This window comes from Oreochromis niloticus, linkage group LG6 (genome assembly GCF_001858045.2).
Source record: "Oreochromis niloticus isolate F11D_XX linkage group LG6, O_niloticus_UMD_NMBU, whole genome shotgun sequence".
In the NCBI taxonomy this organism is placed as follows: Eukaryota; Metazoa; Chordata; class Actinopteri; order Cichliformes; family Cichlidae; genus Oreochromis; species Oreochromis niloticus.
Window position 1 is genome coordinate 11,811,272 of NC_031971.2, and position 19,970 is coordinate 11,831,241.

At 41.9% G+C, this 19,970-nt stretch overlaps 1 protein-coding gene across 3 annotated transcripts in view; it reads left to right on the forward strand.

Moving 5' to 3' along the window:
* Positions 1 to 13,578, forward strand: part of LOC100697202 (protein ELFN1) — a 133,467-nt gene extending 119,889 nt beyond the window's left edge. For all 3 annotated transcript variants that reach the window (XM_025908167.1, XM_019360186.2, XM_019360187.2), the window contains one exon: positions 223 to 13,578. In XM_025908167.1, coding sequence (XP_025763952.1) covers positions 223 to 2,311 — 2,089 coding nt within the window. In that variant the 3' untranslated portion in view covers positions 2,312 to 13,578. The remainder of the gene's footprint in view (positions 1 to 222) is intronic.
* The last annotated feature ends 6,392 nt before the right edge of the window (positions 13,579 to 19,970 follow it).

A 19,970-nucleotide genomic window follows, 5' to 3' on the forward strand; every position in this document is an offset into this window, starting at 1 on the left:
TGACCTAAATGTATAGCAACAGCTAAATGAAATAAGCTTAACTGCTCTTTTGGGCTTGTTGAAAGTTGTATTGCAGAAGATGTTTTTGACCATGAGCTGAAATCTATTAAATGGAGGGAACAGGTGCATTAAATGTGAAAGAACATACTATCTCACTCTGTGAGTGCATCTAAAGGGGTAATTTGCCAATAAATCTATACTTTCCTATTGATCTTTTTCCAGGATTCAGGTGTTGGATGGCAGCTTGTTCTCTGGACTCTCTAAGCTGACCACCTGTGAACTTTACACTAACCCCTTCAATTGCTCTTGCGAGTTGCTGGGTTTCCTTCGCTGGCTTGCAGCCTTCCCCAACAGGACCAGTGAGAGGATGGTGTGTGACTCCCCTCATGGATTCTCGGGGTACAACCTTCTCAACCAAAATCCCCGCATGCTTAACCAGCGCAGTGCTCTGTATGCGCTCAGTCACGTGTGCACAGATGACAGCAGTAGTGCAACATCATTCTATGGTATTGATTCCACAACTCCTCCGCCAGATTTCGCCTCTCCCTGCGGACTGGATGATTGCGCTTCTGGGACCCCTCCTGATGGGGGTGAGGTGATCAGCTTGAGTCCCATTTTCCCCGATGCCAAACCCATTATGACTGTAAAGCAAGTGCTACCTTCGAGCGCTGTGATAACAGTTCAGATTCCCGATCCGTACAAGAAAATGTACATCCTGATGCTTTATAACAATAGTTTCTTCACGGACATTCAGAATCTGAAAGATAAAAGAGAAGATATTGAGCTAAAGAACTTAAAACCAAACACTGACTACACCTACTGTGTGGCTTCTATACGAAACTCCCTTCGCTTCAACCACACCTGTCTGACCATCTCAACAGGCCATCGAGTCGGAACAGAGAAAGTACCCAGACCGCCATCAGTAACCCATTACATTATGACAATTTTGGGATGCCTGTTTGGAATGCTGGTGTTCCTTGGCTTTGTTGTCCACTGCCTGAGGAGAAAGAGGATCATGGAGGAAAAGGAAAGGAAGATGAGCAGGATCCAGAGAACACTGATAGAGCTAAAGTATGGTGGAGAAGGGGATATAGAGGGAGGGAGTGGAGGATCCGTTTCCCAGAAGCTTGGTGCTGGGGACAGTCTGTCCAGAATGCCCTACCTACCTCAGGGTGGTGAGATAGATCCATACAAGCTTCAGGAAGTGATAGAGACACCGGCCCACAAGCCCCCTAAACTCAACTATATGGAGGTCAGAGGGTCGGACATTGAAAGGGAGAGAGAACGAGAGAGGGAAAGGGAGATGTCGCCGCAAGCAAATCCCCAAGGCTCAGTAGCAGAGATCTCTACCATTGCCAAGGAAGTAGATAAAGTTAACCAGATCATCAACAATTGTATAGATGCTCTCAAATCTGAATCTACCTCCTTTCAACAGGGGATCAAATCCCCCTCTTCTGCAGGTGGAGGAGCTGTTTCAACAGCAGAGCCACAGCTGGTGCTTCTGTCTGAGCAAGGAGAAAGGGAACGAGGAGGTGAGTTCCTCTCCCCGGTGTACAAAGGAGGGAGAGGAGGAAGAGAAGAGAGGGGGAGAAGTTACCATCATTCATTACAGCGACACCACAGCATGGAGGCTCCTCCAACATCTAAAAGGCCCAGCACGTCCTCCTCTCCCGGCTCCGCCCGGAGCCCTCGCTCCTTCCGCTCAGAGGGAGGGTACCACTCATCAGAGTCCCGCTACATCGAGCGAGCCTCACCAGGAGAGCGAGGGGAAAGGGGAGGCGGGGGAGGTGAGCCCATCCGCACAGTCACCCCGGCTGCAGCCATCTTACGAGCTGAAGCCCAGAGAATCCGCCAGTACAACGAGCACCGTCACTCTTACCCCGGCTCCCAGCAGCATCTCCAGGAGCTGCAGCACCACCCCCAGATCCTGCAGGAGCTCCACCACCACCCAGGGGGGCGCAAGCCCTCGGTGTTAGACCCCCTCACTCTCAGCAGGCAGGCCAAGCAGAGGGAGTTAGCCTACTCCCAGCTTTCGCCACACTACCCACTCTCGCCACAGTACCACAACCTGAGCTACTGCTCCAGCCCCGAGGAAGACGAGGAGGAGGAAGGGCTCCTCTGCACCCCAACCCTGGGGCTGTGGGAGCGGTTCAAACTGCATCGCAAGAGGCACAGGCAGGCATCCATGGAGGATGAAGGCTACGTGGCAGCCGGACATGCGCTGAGGCGAAAAGTTCAGTTTGCCAAGGATGAAGATCTCCATGACATACTGGACTACTGGAAGGGTGTGTCCGCCCAGCAGAAGGCCTGATCCCACGTGTGGAGACCCCCCCAAACCATTCGAAGATGGAAAATTAACAAAAGTGCATCCATGACATACTGATACACAGTGACTTATTCAACAAAGAGCTGTAAATACACACAAATGCACACATCTTACAGGATCTACAGAATCAGATTGCACATACGTGTACACACAGACACACACACATGGACATACTTTACACAAACTAAGCCTTTTCTTCTGAGAGCACGGAGGAGGACCAAACTAATATATTATACTGAACGACAAAAATTATAACATATAGAGACTGAATTACTTTTTGTAATGTAATGGAAGTTATAGCTCAGACTTATGTAGCTATTTGTACTAAGTTTTGAATGAAGAAAAACAGAATCATCAGTAAGAATAGAAACCTTAAATGTTTGCTGGGCGGGCCATCCTGAACAGTCCAGGGATGCTTTCAATCTCGTCGCAGCGGTGTATAATAAAGACTTTGCTTTTCCGGAGAGGTTGTTTTTGCATCGCGTCCTGCGATGCTGCCACATGAGTGGGCTTTTTTATTTTATTTATTTATTTTTTTAAACTTCTGCGATTTCGGAGATTGAAAACATCAAAAGCAACAAATTCTGGATGGGTCGCCGGGCTACAGTAATATTTAACTGTGCTGAGAATGAGTAGGTAGCTCTCATCAGAGAGTGAATATAATGTGCCAAATCAACCAAGGGGATAGTAGAGCCCTACTGTGTATCAACCTCTCCTCACCACTGTTTTTATATACAGGGTTTAAAAAAAAAAGGAAAAAAAACTGATAATATGATATGTTGTTATTACTATTCATTATTCTTATTATCATTACTGGTCTTCTATTATTCCTATGATCCTCATCATTAATATTCTATTATTTGAATATGGCATGGCTCTATCGTGTGACTGTGTTTTTTTGACTGTTTTGAACCTCTCAGCTGAGAAGTGCACACCAACAGAGACACAAACAGTCGATGGACAAGACTTTTGAGTTCTCCTTTTTCTACCAAGAGGAATGTGCTCCTCGCCGAGCCAGAAACAAGCCCACCTTTTCTCTTGGTGAACCCCATCCCGCCCACACCCCACCCTCATCCTCCTAAAGAGGAGAACGTTGTACAGATGAGAGAGAGAAGTTCTATATTTGCAAACAGAGGTGACTGTTTTGTTTGTACAACATGGGTTTTGAAATCTTTCAGACTTTTCAGAAACCAGAATCCCGAGTTAGTTACCTACCGGATCACTTACAAATGGTACGTTTTTGATTTTGAAATCGAACTTCAAAAAAAAAAAGAAAAACAATTCTAATCTTCAAATGAATGTCTTCAATTCCCGTAGGGAAAGCATATCTGCACTGTTCAAAATCAAAAAACGACTCTTAGAAAAAAAGGAAAAAAGACCTAAAACTCTCAGCTTCCTTCCCGATACACTGTAGCGCCACTGTGTTTTTATCGACAATTCACCCCCCCCAACCCCAACCCTCAAGCCCATCGCCCCGCCTCCCTCACCTTCCCCTCCCTCGTCCCATCTCCCAGGGTTTTAACGTTTGACCTTTTTTTGAATTCTTCTGGTTCCACTGTGGTGCCATCGTGCTAACTTGACAAATCGCAACACATTTGAGACGATTTTAAACACTACTATTTACAGACCTCTTACCTTCGCATCAATACTTGTCAGTGTGCCAAACAGAACTACGATTTGCACAAAACGATCCACCACCATTGGCTCACTGCTCCCCCGCCTCCAATCATTTCTAAGACCAAAGTACTGTGGTAATAAATTGACACCTTACCCTCCCCCTCCCCAACCCGCCCTCTCAAAGCCAGGACCCAACTGTTGACCCACCATCATCCTCACAGTTAACGACTCTAGCACATGCATACATGCAACTTCAAGTGTACTCATGCACTCGCAACCAACACACAGATGAATGTATTCTTCGAGAAGTTAATACTGTTCAGCAGCTGGATTCTGATGAACGAGCTGCATTCAGTCTTTGTGCCCATTGTCTGAGAGGAAACTCTCTTTGAGATGGCCAATTGTGAGATCAAGAATTGGGAGATCAATAAGAAGCGATCGGCTTCCTATAGAATCAAATGTGACCAAACTGGTGCACACAGTTGACCAGTTTGTCCTGGAAGCCCAAAGCAGTTGCTAAAGAGGTTCTATTTAAGTACTGGCAGTTGGTTGTTTCTTTTTTTAAATATATGAAGTGTTATGGTAAAATGTGATTAGTATCACTTATGTGGTGAACAGAGACTTTGTGTATATCTGAAATATCTGCAGGATTTAAACACTGGAGGTGGAAAATAGGAGAAAAATGTGATAATATACTTTACACAGAACTGTGCTACAACAAGTCATTTAATGAGACTGTAAACCAGGGGTGGAGTCAACAGAATTTCATATCAATGCACTTTGAATTTAACGCTAACAAGTTTTGCGACATGATTTGAAACAGAGTTGACTCCAACCTTGAAACGATGACACTGAAAATCTACAGAGAACACAACAGAGATGGCAAACAATGACAAGTTTATTGTTGAGTGGAAACACTGTAAAAAAAAAACTAAAAAAAACTTTTTTCTCTGCTATAATGAGTTCAGAATGCTCAAGTCATTAAGCCCGGTTAAAGCCATAATCGCGTGTGAGTAAAATCATCACAGCTGTCTGTAGCACCGCAAAAAGCACATTCATTTGTGTGGCTGGAAAAGAAAAAAAAAAAGGCAAATTTTTTAAAAATGTTTTTCTTCTTCCCTGACACTGCAGCGGCTATGACATGGTTCCTCTGCTGCTGCAGCAAACAATCCAACTCTGATCTAAAAGGAAACTGATGAGCCGTGGCTGTTTCTGCGTTACACGTTCCAGATTGTGGCTTTAACCAAACAATAGCCTTAAAACATTCTTTTTTTTTCATCTTTTTAACTTTAGTGTTGCTTTGAGAATTGAAAAAAAAAATCCTGATTTCTTAACATATACTTCACCCGACTGCAATTTTATAATTGCTTGATTCTGAAGCCTCACTTGAGCATTCTTTTAGTAACAGTAATATCAATGTAGCGATGTATTCAATTACTGTTTTTGGTTTGTTTTTCTTTCTTTCTTTTTTTCATTATATTTTATAAACAGTAATGGCCTGAACTTATCATGTGTCAGAGAGTAGCAGAGCTCACCTCGAGTAAGTCACAAACGAGCTGATGGTCAAGGCGACCAGACGGCGGTGACCCCAATCAGCGCTGCTATTCTTTGAACCGTGATGAAGTGAAACTGTGTTTTTGAAACAACAATGCCTAGAAAGTGGAAATAAACCGAGGTCCTACTAACAGAGAGAAATGACAATGGAGCATGCTGCAAGGAAATCCTCAGTGGAAGCTTGTGTTATATTCTTCTAGTGAATGACTCAGGAGCAAGAGAGGAAGTGAGAGAGAGAGAGTGAGCGAGAGCGAGAGAGAGAGAGAAAGAGGCTTTCTTTATTTTATTGTCAAAAAAAATTAAAATGAGCACAATAAAAATAGCCTTCCTTTCACTGTCTCCTTTCCCTGGAGAAACCATACAAATGCCACAAGTGCCAGAAGTATCACAGGACTTTCATTTCGCATTTAAAAGATGTTTGATGGATTACATTTGCTGGGATAAATGCGTACAAGGTCATTTTTTTTCAAAAGTTTTACTTGTATAGCCATAGATAATTCTGGTGTCATATGTTTGTGACAAGGTTGTGGACATTTTTGCTTTTATCTCAAGGCGGAGGCCAAAAAGAAACCGTCTGTGGTTCTCAGCGCTGAACATTTCAGGAGACATCTTTTTCCACAAAACTACACCAGTTACTCTGCAAAATACACAAAAGATGTTGTGGGAAGTTTTAAAATAGTTATACTCAAAAAAGTTGATGGTGAAACCTTTGGATCCTTTAACACAAATAAATAAATGTTCTTCAGCTTTAGGATATTTTATCTCTCAGATTTCTGCCTCCTTATATAGTGGAGGGAAATGACATTATTTGTGGTGCTACTGTAACGTGTGTTACACCTGTTTTTGTCTGTGTTATGTTCTGTTGTGAAATGATGAGACGGGAGACTGGATCTCTGGTTCTTTAGTTTCAACCGAATGAAATACAGAAATACTGAAATCCATGAGTTGTGTGTGCTGGGTGCCTGCGAGGCCTGAATAACATAGTAATGTAATAAACTAAAAACATAAACTGGTCCTTCGCTGACTTAAATTAAACAATTAATCAGGCAAATAAATTCAAATTTGTAACCGGGATCGTTAAAAACTTTAGTTAGTGAAATCAAATCTCTGCAGGATTCACACAGGAAGAGTCAGGTACTAAATAGAACAGCATACAGCAGTTTGGTCATATTCAAATTGCAAGTAACTTTTATCAACAGAGTGCAACTGCATGGTAACCTACCTCCAGCCTTATTGGAAAACACTGTGACCGGAGAACACCAGCACAGACTCAAACCAAACAGGCAGGAGATTAAAATCCAAAATAAATGATTTAATAGAAAAACGGATGTTTGGGGGAAATTCATAAGCTTGCATCACATCAACTGCTACAGTAACAACAGTCTGACCTTTGAAGAAGTAGGGCGCACACAGAAATGCTAAGAACTAAGGTATGTATTCAGAGACTGTATTTAAAAGATGGATGTGGCCCCTGTGATGACGTCCTAGTGTTTCTGAAGTCCTGTCTTTGACTTCTGCTTTGCGGCTGGTCACTTCTGTCTTTTGGGATCCAGAAGTGACCATATTTACATGAATGGGTAGAGTCCCAAGTTTTTAGCTAACGCTAACAAGTTTGGTTAGCAAGACGCACTCACGGCTAGCCTATAGACACTAGCTCATTAGTTCTAAGTATCAGACTAAGAAAATACCAGGACTTCACTCACCAAGACTGGAGGACATTCCTCTTGAGTAGAGGAGCTAGCAAGTCATTTTATTGCTACGTATTTGCATTAAAAATAGCCTAAAACATAAATGAGTAATAAGGCTCAGAGATGAGAATTAGCTGAGTTGTTGACATCTTGGTTTTGAAAAATACGACGGGATAAGGAGGGGTGGGTCTGACTGTGAAACTGCTTGGTCAAGTCATTAGCCAATAAGTAAACCACAGATACTCCTCCATTTTTTTTTAACATAATATAACCAATATTTACAAAAAAGTGTAATGTTTTATTCAATATGATCAAAACTGGTGACTCGAACTTGTCAGGAAAGAGTTTATAGAAGTTAAGACAGAAAACAATTCCAATAGAGTTCTAAGTTTAAAATAAATATAAACTGCGAAGAATCACAGTAAAATATGATAATAAAAAAAAAATTAAAGTGCCATTGACTGCAAAACAAATACAATTAAATCAGAGAATATTTTAAAAACAGTTACTGTCAGTAAAAGTCTTTATACAAACTCAGTTAAACAAACTTTTTAAATGTTTTTTAAAGTCCACAGAGTCAGCTAGATGTGGTGGGAGATGTTCCAAAATCTTGGTGCCACAGACTTAAAGGCTCTGTTTCCCCCTCTTCTTCACCCTTGTATGATGAACAACTAGCAAATTATGCGCTTGTGAACAAAGACTGTGAGCACAAGTGTGTTTAGTGGCAAGCTGGAATACATAGTCTGCAGGAAGTTTGTTTAATTGTCTGTATGTGAGCAAAAGAATGCAGAAAGAAAATAATAATGGACCCAGGACTGAGCCCTGCAGAACCCCACAGTAATGTTAGAGGAGAACTGGCACACCCTAACAATCACAGTAATAGCAATCACAGGTATCACCATCTGGTGGCTTTCAGATACATATTTTATGCTGTCTGTTGCTTAAATAATAGTTAGCAAATAGAATATTCATTATGGTCACCACCTGCGTTTCTTTCATTAGCATCCAAACATGTACTAATTAAAACTTAGCATAAAGAGCAGGTGAAGCTCATGGATAAGACATTGATTTGAATTTGAAATCTAACTCACCAAAATCACCAGGATCCTACCTCTGGGTACCATGAATGTCTGTACAACATGTAATGATAATGCATCTCATGGTTAAGTATGAAAATGGACAAACCTCTGCACAAAGAGCCACGATCATGCCAGCATCACATTGTCTGTGAAGAAATCACATACTTTATTATTTTAAAATGTTTAACTGGGACCATTTTTATAATGCACAATAAACCTGCAGCCACCCTCACTGTGTAGGCAGAAATCTGAGAGACAAATACCACATCTCAAACCTATAAACAAAGCTAAATGATCTTTATAGCTAGAAGCAAGTAACTTGACACATTACAGGTGATTGAGGGTTACACCAACTGATACCTATTGCTAAAAATAATTACATAGATACTTATTGATCCCAAAGGAAAGTTTAAAAAGCTGCTTTCAGTTGCTTCTTATTCACAGCAGGTTGCTCTGATATTTGATTTGGCAGATTTTTATACTCTTCCTGATGCAACCCCCAAAGGATCTATGTGTTCTCCTTGGATTAAATCAGGGATCTTTCATTTGTTAGGTGAATGCGTAAACACTATAGAGCCACTACTTGAACAGTGTCCTGCCTTCTGATATGTAGTTAAGACTGGCTGACCAATCATACAGAGGTAATTATATTTAGTTCTGACCTATAGCCTGAGGCCAGTTTGTAAAAAAAACTCATACATGGAGACATCACAGTAATTAAAACTGGGCAATCTCTGACTAACTGATGCTTGTAAAAAGTTTTTGTCTTGTACTTAAATATATTACTATTAAATAAACTGCGTAACATATGTAAAATAAAATAAATCAGTTTTGACAAACCTACACACCACTTGAAGGTGAACATTTCCCCTTAAGAAAACATGGATGGATATGGATACTGACAAATCTACGACACACTTGATAAAGATCGCACTTTGGATTGACACCGCGGTTGGGACGGGATGCTCACTTTGCTCAATTTTAATTTGACAGATATCAGTTGAATGGACCAAATGAACCTGTCTAATGAAAACTGTATTGGCAGTAAGTATTTCTGCACAGTATGTGTCAAAACATATTTTGAAATTTTGTGTTTTATATGCCGACAAATATGCAGCATTAAAAACAACTTTGACAGATTTAAGAAAATTAGACATTCTCCTTCTTTGTGCAGGGAACAATCGGCGTTTGTGCATACGGCGCTGCTGATGTAACCCACTTCTTGGGCTGTTTTGTGCAAAACAAAACAAAAAAAATAGTTTGACGTGGCTGGAGATTGAACTGTCAGCAGCTTAAATAATAGTGCAAAATCTGGGCTACCTGTACGTACACAAGGGAATTTTAACTTTCTCAAACAACACATGACATTTTCCACATAGTTAGGCGATCCAATTTTCTCTCAGAGGCTTTGCTGTGCGTGAAGCAGGTGAGTGCACTGATAACAGACAACAGACAAGGCAGACGTTCTAATGCTGTGCAATGATGGGGTTACAAGAGAAATTCTAAATCAGTTCTTTTACAAATGCTGGTCGTTTTACATCACATGGACGGTTATGTCACATTCGGTGATTGTAAGTGACTGTACTCCACTGCTTCACTGCTTTTCATGTATTTATTTATTTATTTTATACAAGGTGAATTTACTGGTACCGTTAAAAGTATTCAAGCTGTGAAAGCAGGTGTTTGGAGGAGCTCTGTCACATCTGAGGAAAGCACTTGAGTGACTGTACCTGTGCGGGTCTGCAGAATGCACACTCTGAACACAAATCCTGGTTACAGACCAGGTTATTGAAAGGGAATGTGTTTTTAGCCATTATTATGGCAGGTAAGGGCTAATAACAAGACAAAATCAAGTTAAAGTTTGCAAAGTGTGGGGACTTAAAGTGGCTCCGAGCTGTAAGGGGAAACAGCTGTGCTCGTTTCCAATCTAGCCCCTTCAACTCGGTGTGCTGTTGTGGAGGGTCTCTTAGTTAAGAGGTAGGGCACAGATACATTGGCAAGCTTTGGAAAGTCCTTGCTCTTCTACAGAACCAAAAGGGAACTTAAAATCAGCATCCATGCCGATTTATACTGTTATAACGTGGATGTATTACAATCAAAAATGTGTCTTCTGTTCTGCGTTCAGTTGTTTCTTCCTTTTTGTCTTCTGTCATTAGCTTTTATAACATCAATAGAAAAAGAATACAATAATAAAGTACATAAATAGGTACAATCACAGACAGTATAAAAGATGGCTGTGATGTCACCGGCTGGTTTCTGAAGTCCTGTTTTGAAGCCTCGAGGTGAGCGTCTCCAACATTGCTACTTTGTGTGCAACATACTGGATGTGACAAGAAGGGATGGGTCTCACCTTGAAAATCAGCTAATGACTTCTTATTGACACGGATGTGTTATATGTTTGACAACGTGTATTCCAGTATATTGTTTTTATAGTTACTTACAATGACTGCAGCAAGATGACATTTTATAGAGTCTGCCTTCAAATACAAGAAACTGCCATATATGTAAACTTAGCACAAAAAGTAAGGACGTTTGTGTTTTTGGTCGATTACTTCGTTGTTGTAACAATGCTTCTTTGCAATAAATCTTGTACCATTGGAAAGCCTGTTTATTTCCCCCTAAATGGTAAAAGAATGTAAGCAAAATGCATTTGTGGGTTGAGCTACAGAGTGGAGTATGTGGGTATTGATTGTACTTGGTCACACACTGCTGTCCCATTCTTCAACGCGCATTTGTCGCATCACCCAGTGTGGTTGTGTTAATCACTCTGGCACAAACAGCATGCCCAAGCTGATCCCACAAGTGTTCAGTGGGGTTGAGGTCGCTCCATTCCATCCTCTCCACTCCACTCTGGAGGTAGTCTCTGATAAACCCCACTCTGCTGAGGCAGATTTTTGTCATCTTAGAGGACAGAGTTGAGTCTCAGACTGGGAGATATTGCATGGCCACTGGTTGCAGAATCTCATCTTGATATGTATCTGCATTGAGATTGCCTCCAGTAAAGACGAGCCCTATTTTTCCAGTGAGGGAGATGGCGCCACACACTGTTACACTGCCTCCACTGAAAGCTGTTATTCTAGCAGTGCATTTTGACACCATGAGCAGAATCTGAACTCATCACTGAACAAAGTTCCTCCATAGGTTCAGGTTCCAGTGCACATGTTGGTGACACCAATGCAAACTGGCTTGACAGTGACTGTCAGCCCAGACCAGAGATTGGCTTTGTGCAGTCTGTCTGGGTAGAGAGCCATCAGCCATATTGTCCAACAAACCTTGACTGAAAATCGTTTCCTTAGTGCTGACAGGATGAGGAAACAGTCTTCTTGTGGTGTTGGTTCTTGGGACGTTCAATTCATGGCCTGTCTCTGCTCCCCCATTATAGGGAATTTGCTCTTCAATATGGAGATGGTACCAGGGCTTCTTTCAAATAACACTGCAAGCTGAACACCAGCTTGAAGTTTCCCTGTGGCGTGAGCCCTATTCAGATCAGTCAAACGTGGCATGCTTGGAGCAGACACCAACTGACCGCTGTAGCAGGCCTCATGTTCTCAGGCATGTGATCAGGCACCTGTGAGGACCTGGGGCACCAGAAGCTCAAACCAAGAGTCACCTCTGCTGCTCAACCCAGAAATACATTTTCCTTACAAATGTGTCACAGTTTAAGGGTAAATAAACAGGTTTTCTAGTGGTTTAAGATTTATTGCTAAAAAACATTGTTACAACAAAGAGATAATAAAGCAAACAAAAATTATCTTACTTTTTTTTGCTCAGTTTACATTAACAGAAGCCATTATTTTAATTTTTTATTTAATTTTTCACTGAAGTAGTCATTCTGAAATAATCAGATGGAACTCGTATTTGTAGGTGTGATGAGTTTTCTCTCTCCGGGCAGAAAACAGATGTTGCACTTGCAGGAAGTGTGGTTAGTAAGCCGTTAGCCCACTTATCGCTTAACTAATAGTAGTTAATGTAGTGAACCCTTCACTTGTACAATCAAAAGGACAAGAGCAGAGAGTTTGGGGACTTAACAGTTGAGATTTAGTAATTTAGTGAGCTTTACAGGTGCTAGTAGGCAGGCTCTTTTTTAACTGTTCCTCCTGCTATAAAGAGTGACAAACACCTAATTTGAAGTGTGTATAGCTAAGCTAATCACCTCCCAACTCCAGCTCAGTACTTCAAAGGCACCCTGTAGAGCGATGTTTACCTTCAGTGTTCCTCACTAAAAATGAACCACATGGATCCTTGCAGTCTAACAAACATGATGAAAGAGCTTTCTTGCTCATTCAACATTAGCACTATTTAAATCTTTAAATATCCACCTGTTTACAGCAGTATTTTACTTCCCAGCAGTTTTTTTTTCTTCATCACTAAACAGTGTGTTACTTTACCAACTCTCAATCAGCAAGCTAGCACAAAATAACGTGTTCCATTCGCCTCAGAGGTCCAATGTTGCATGTCAGTAACTTGAGCGCATGGACTGCAGTATGTTCATACGGTGGCCCTCAAAGGTCAAACGCACTGCAAGTTAAGAAAACATCAGCGTCTACTTCTGTTGCATTTTATTCAACCTCGATTGTGTTTTGTGTGCTTTTGCAGCATTTTTCTGTTTGCTGGTGTTTTCTGAAGTTGCAGTGTGTTTGACCCCTCAGGGCCACCGTACAGAATATGGCTTCTGTATATGCCTTGTTTAGCAACTCACAAAATCCACAAAGGTATATGTACAGATTACAAGTTTTACAGGTTTGCATTTTTTGTTAGTTTTTGCATTCACTGCCATTTTCCAAAAGTAAATTTCCATACACAAGCTCAAAAATAACTGGACACTTGACTGACATGCAGTTTCACAGCCAGGTGAGGCCTCTTTGATTATTTTGATAAAAGTTCTGGAGTTGAAGCTCTGAACTCACAGCACCTGGTCATTTACTGGGACAGATGACACAAAGATGAACTTATGTGACAGAACGATGGGAAGACTCAGCCACCTGATCTCAACTCAACAGAGCATGCTCAGAAAAATGCAGCAACAGAGGTTGGCTACAGTAAAGACCTGCCACAGCATCTCAAGGAAGAGGACTAAAGGAACTGGTGATGCCAGTCAGTCCTCGACTTCTTATTTAAAGTTATGTTGGTTTGTCCAATTAATTTTGAGCCTCTAAAAAATGGAGGACCATGTATAAAAATGGCTGTAATTTCTAAGCAGCTCATGGAAAATTTCTGTAAAACTCAATGAATTAAAGCTGAAGTCTGCAATATGACTATGATGTGCATTTACATTTAGGCAAAATGACAAAAAAGATAATAAAGAACATCATCTCAAAACAAGACACGGACATGTAATTGTTTCACTTTAAAACACGATATTGAGCTCCCTATTTTCAGGTCTGATGTTGTCATTTTTGTGCAGACTTTCAGTATGCATGTTTTAATGGTGAAGAAGAATTAAGTGCACATATAGTTAATGACTAAACCGCCACTAAGCCTGTACCGGGAGCTTATCGCTGCAGGTGAAAAAGCTCTTTGGATTCATAGCAGTGGTGTAATTCACGTTCTGGAGCACAATACTGTTCTATCCTGAACTGACTGTCTGGAAATTGTGACTTCAGTACATCACCAGCAAGGTTCATTACTCCTTATCTTTAAACTGCAGTGGTACAATTGGCTTAGGGGCTTGACAGTGGGCGGCTTCTATCAAGACAGTGTGAAGGGAACCTGCTCTGGCAGAGCCTTTTCATTATCCTTCCATCTCCCATCTCTCCTGTGTGATTTTTACCGAGGGCAGGTGAGTGTGGTATGTCTCTGTGCTTACATCATCTGCCTCCCCAGCCTCATTTCCCTCCCTTTGTGACATCTCAGATCTCTTGCTCACTCTCAAACTCCCAGAGACAGACGTACTCTGTAGTTGCAAGCACATATGATTTTTTTCTGCAAATCTGAACACGCGGGGAGGGTAAAACACACTTTTTTGTGCCAGGTCATTAAACGATTTTAATTTGGAGCTTTTGGAGATTTAACTTTATTGCTGAACTTTTAAAATTTGCACATGATATTTACAGAAATGCACAAAAACGCACTCGTAGACGTGGGGGTGGTTTATTAAAGAGCACTCCCGGCCAGGAGAATGAAAGATTTTGCTCCTGTACCCGGTGGGCCAGTTGAAAAGGGCAGCCAAACAACTCCTGGTATTACTGCTGCTGCACAGTGGAAAGGAACCTACATTAAGTGTAGTTTTGAAGCGCTGTGCTTGAGAGCTGCCCTTTCTAGATGTGGTATTATCAAAGCAGTCTGACGCAGACCGGAGAAGGAGCCTCCAGCTTGACCCGGCATCAGAGTTTGGAACACAAGTAGTTGTCAGGCTTGTCACAGCCAACACTGCAGTGACCAAAATATCCGTCTTTCTATGTGTCTGTGTGTGTGCGCACACGCCGCCTGTCTCCCCCATCACTCTATGCCTGCCCAAGTAACAAAAGGAACCCTCCCCAGGCACAAACAATAACCACCCTCCTTCATTCTCCACATTGGCATTTACAGTGACGCCTCCGGCAGGGATGGAGGGTGGCAGAGATATGAGGACAGGAAGAGAAGGGGAAAAGAAAGAAAAACAGAAAAGGGAAGGAAATGGAATTAAGAATAAGGGGCTAAGGAAGATAAAAGAGCGAAGAAAGAAGGAGTTCTTTGCTCATTTTCGGTTTTGATTTCTCACAGAGCCCCAGGGGTTGTCTTTGTGAAATAACCTTCTTTTAAAAATGAGAATTAGACTCGCTGTCTCTCTCAAAGATCACGGCCTAATGTGGGCCAGCCTGTAGAAGGAGGCGGCTTGATAGAGCATGATGATAAGGGCAATAATGAGAAACATTCTCACCACTGTATTAATACATATTAAAATCAACCCGCTAAAGGGAGGGCCCCACTTCTTACTTCAATACACAGGCAGCCACACATAGAGGCCAAGCAGCATTAATAATGTACAGTCTAACTAAGAGAACAGTGTGGAAAGGTCGAGGCTGGCTGAGAGGCAAACAACATGACTTAGGAGTTATTAGGTCAGTGGTTAGGCTGTTATCTTCTGTTTGACAGGAGGTATATATCCAACCTGGTGCTGGTTAAATATCTTATGAGGCCAATCACTCTTGAGATAAACATCTCAGCAGTTTTAGAGAAAGAAGTTCCTATTGTTAAGTGATAGTGGGGAGTGTCAGTGGAGTTGCTGACATTACAAGTGAGCTTTATTTAGCTTGTTTTGCTTGGGTAGCAAGCTGCACAGCTGCAATGTACAGACACACATCTGCTATCTTACATACAAACAAAAGTCTAGAATTTCACCTACCAAAACTGAAGCAGAAGACTGCTCGCCTGGCCTCTACCTCACAGGAACACATTATTTATCAGGTGGTTCCATGAAAAATGAATCAAATCAGTGCTGTCAAGATAGTCAACAGTTCCAAGAGGTTAAATGACTTGACAGATGTGTGAAGTAAAAAGTACAAATAAAATACTTTGTTACTGTACTCAAGTACAATTTTCGGGTATCTGTGCTTTACTCCCTCCAAAACAGGCTTGTTACTTTTGGTTTAATGGATTCGAGGGGAGTTATTATTTCACATCACTGCGAGCCTCCAAACATCAAACCGATGCCTAAACAGTAACACATGAAAGGCAGTCCTGTTCATGTCAAAAAGGATGAAAGAGGCAAAACTATGTGCCATAGTCATGAGTTACAGTGGACTGGTGCTTTTTTTGGGGGGGGGGACACCTTAATGACTGCAGGTGTCCACGAGTTGCGGTACTTCTAGCTAGCCATGCAAAGACGAGCAAGCATAAAGGTGTGAAATGTTGCAGTACGTAATTTCAAATTCAGCGTTTCTATTAGCTCAACAAACATCAGCAAACACACAAATTGTTTGTGTGTAGTTTGTAGCACAGTGTGTTGCTAGCTAAAGATCCAGCTGCTGTATTTCACAGGGAGAGAAAAGAATCAGAGCTAACGTCACTCAGAGATGGACAAAGATAAGAAAGTCAGAACAGGAGAAGAAGAAGAGAGCTTAGATGTAAATGTAAGGATGCTCAGTGGTGTTTGATTAACTGGTAATTTAAAGCTTACATGTAAGTCCTCATGTTATTAAATCAGATATTGGGTTTGTATTTTGGGACAATATGCTGCAAAACAAACCGAGGTAGACTAACTGTTATTTAAAGGCTGCATGAAAATCCTCTGCCGGTTAGTGCAGAATAAACAGGTTAGTTTGCTGTACTGTGATGAAGTTAGATCAGCTGATCACAGCCATCCATCCATCCATCCATCCTCATCCGCTTTATCCGAGATCGGGTCGCGGGGGCAGCAGCCTAACCAGAGAAGCCCAGACCTCCCTCTCCCCAGCCACCTCCTCCAGCTCATCCGGGGGAACACCAAGGCGTTCCCAGGCCAGCCGTGAGATATAATCTCTCCAGCGCGTCCTGGGTCTGCCCCGGGGCCTCCTCCCGGTGGGACATGCCCGGAACACCTCACCCAGGAGGCGCCCAGGGGGCATCCTTGTCAGATGCCCGAACCACCTCAACTGGCTCCTTTCGATGTGGAGGAGCAGCGGCTCTACTCTGAGCCCCTCCCGGATGGCCGAACTTCTCACCCTATCTCTAAGGGAGAGGCCAGCCACCCTTCGGAGGAAGCTCATTTCTGCCGCTTGTATCCGCGATCTCGTTCTTTCGGTCACTACCCACAGCTCGTGGCCATAGGTGAGGGTCGGGACGTAGATCGACCGGTAAATTAAGAGCTTCGCTTTTACACTCAGCTCCCTCTTCACCACGACGGACTGATCACAGCCTGTACATTAAAAAAAAAATCTACTGGAGCTCTCAATAGAAATGATGGTGAGTTGTGATTCTTTTCCCCACACTGAGCCATTACAAGCGATTTTAGCGTTCCCCCACCAGCTGAATCCCACTTTAACCTCTTCCTTACATTTCAGAGCCGGTATTTTTTCACTTTTACTTGAGTAAAGAAGATGAATCAGTGCTGAAGTATTTTTTAAAGCTAGTATCTGAACTTCTACTTAAATACAGAAAGTCTGTAGTTTTGCCACCTCTGGAATTGGAAGACAGATCACCTACGGCTCACTGGGTCAGCACAACTCTCAATCAAAGAGACCAGTCAGCTGCAAATAAATTCAGCCGGTATCCAAATAGATGAGCTATTAAATGAAAATCACCTACAGGACTGTTAGGAAACGATCACCAGAGCCCAAAACTGGTTGTTATACCAGGCCATAAACATGCTTTTAATTATCTAAAGTTGGTCATTTTTAACAGTAAATGGGATTGACTCACACTTGGAGCCGGCCAGTAGAGGAACTGCAGTTTTACACACTTTAACTATTTTTTTTTGTCCTGTACGTTGCCACTTGGCACACACAAACTACTGTACTGAGTGTCGAGAGCGAGTATATTTGGAGAAATTTGGGGTTAAACCCAATAAATACAAAATAAATAAATAATTTAACAAAAATAATTAATTAATTAAAAATCAAATCATAGAACGTGCGCCACAAAGAAAATGAGTTTGGATTAAAAACCCAAAGAATTAGCAGATAAGCAGAGGACAAACAAAGTTTGGCGGATATTTGGTTTCTTAGCCTTCTTCAGACTCTCTCACCTTTCTAAATTACCACACAAGGTGACACCGAATCAGCTCAAAGTACACAAACACACACCAGCACGTGTTCCCGCACATACACAGACTGAAGGAAGCTAAGACGAGAGCTCGAGCAGTGCATATTAAAAGTGCTCTAATTAGCCAAACTGTCACTCTCATTCTCTGGCAGCCACACTGGAGTGTGCCTGGCGACTTGCCTGCCTGCACATTTCCACTGGCCCTCTCAACTATACATTATATACTGTATGGGTCTGAGGATTAGTGGATGTTTAGACTTTAGGCAGCGCAACTGCTCCAAACTACAGAAATTAATGGAGAGAAATCTGTAAATGAATCTGCTCTGTGGAAGTTCATAATGTATGCCCCCTGACAGCTCCTGCAAATAGGTTCTCTTGATCTGGCACCAGTACTGAGTGTATATCAGTTTAGACCAACTGTTATGCCAGAGGATGATCACCAACTTGCCCGTAGTAACGATGGAAAATATCAGAAATTTCAATTGAGTGGGCCAGCTTTTACAAATAACTTTAATGATACATTTCTAAAGCACACACATTCATGGCTTTTAGCTCAGAAACTTGTTACTTGTTACTATAGCTGTTCAACTGCTCACTAAGGCAAATATCTAATTAACCAGTTAAACTCAGAGCGCATAACCATGGACTTTGACATGGTCGAGATGACCTGCTGAACTTCAAACTGGACATCAGAATGGGGAAGAAAGGTGATTCAGTTACTGATTATAGAACCTGAGTATTGTTGCTCCTCATGCAACCTTTATGACCACAGTTACCCATCCTCTCATGGCTGCTTCCAGCACAAATGACCTCAAAATTTGATTCTTGAACATGCCGATGAGTTCAATGACCTCCACAGTCACCAGATGCCGGTCCAATAGAGCACCTTTGGAATATGCTGGAATGGGAGAGTCTTGTCATGGATCCAATAAATCTGTAGCAACTGTGTGATGCTGTCATGTAAATATGGATCAAAATCTCTGAGGAATGTTTCCAGCATCTCATTGAATCTGTAGCATGAAGAATTAAGGCAGTTCTCAAGGAAATAAAGGATGCCCAACCTAGCACGAGTACAAAGATGCGGTTCTGCTGAGTGTATTGAAAACTATACACTGCAGTTATCATTTTACTATCAATCTTTCAGAGAGATTTTCCACCACGGAAGCCAGTGATACCGTACCACGCCAGGGAAGCATGAAAATCAATTTGGAAAAGCTTGAAATGTTGTCCAGTTTGGTAATCCATCACTGAGAGCATTTCCTTACCGTAAGGTTTTGTCAGAGTTATGTTATTGTCACGAGGAAGGGGCACAGAGAGCCGTGTTTTCTGTTGGTGTTTCTGTCACCCACTGACATTTTAACATTTCAGAGTCAGAACAGCAGCTTGGCTCACACAAGCGATGACATTATGCTTTTCAAACCGTCTGTGCTTGCTTGTTGTGCTTTTCCTTTTATATATATTTATATATATATATATATATATATTTACACAATATAGTGCAGGTTGTCAATGTATAGCTTATAGAGGTTGAATTCTTTCATGGCAGAACTTTGGTGGAGTCACTTCCATGAAGCTTCATATATGTTTTTGCTCATATCTGCATTGCTACATTAAAAAGGACACACCAGCAGTTTCCAAATGGACTGGCACAGAGCCAGCAGAACAAACGTTGAAAACAGGCAGCCAAAGAGAGCGAAATTATTATGACTTTTGTAGGAAACATAAAGAGGGATGAAAGTGGGCTGGAATAATCTGAAACAGCGTTCCAGCACCTTCTGTTAATGAACAATTAAATCTGATAGGTAGGTTATTGCATATTACTGTCAAATGAGTTCATTTTTCATGTGCTGCAGCGTGGCGTCACTTCCAGTGACAGCATGGAGATACTTGCATGGTAATAAGAAAATAATGACATCCAAGGACTCGCTTTTACCCTCAACACATCCTTAATTCTCAATGCTGTGATGCGTTCATGGTGCAGATGTAAAATTGTGGTCGCAGTCAGAAACTAGCACTACTGTTAGATGCAGGTGGCGAACGCAAACT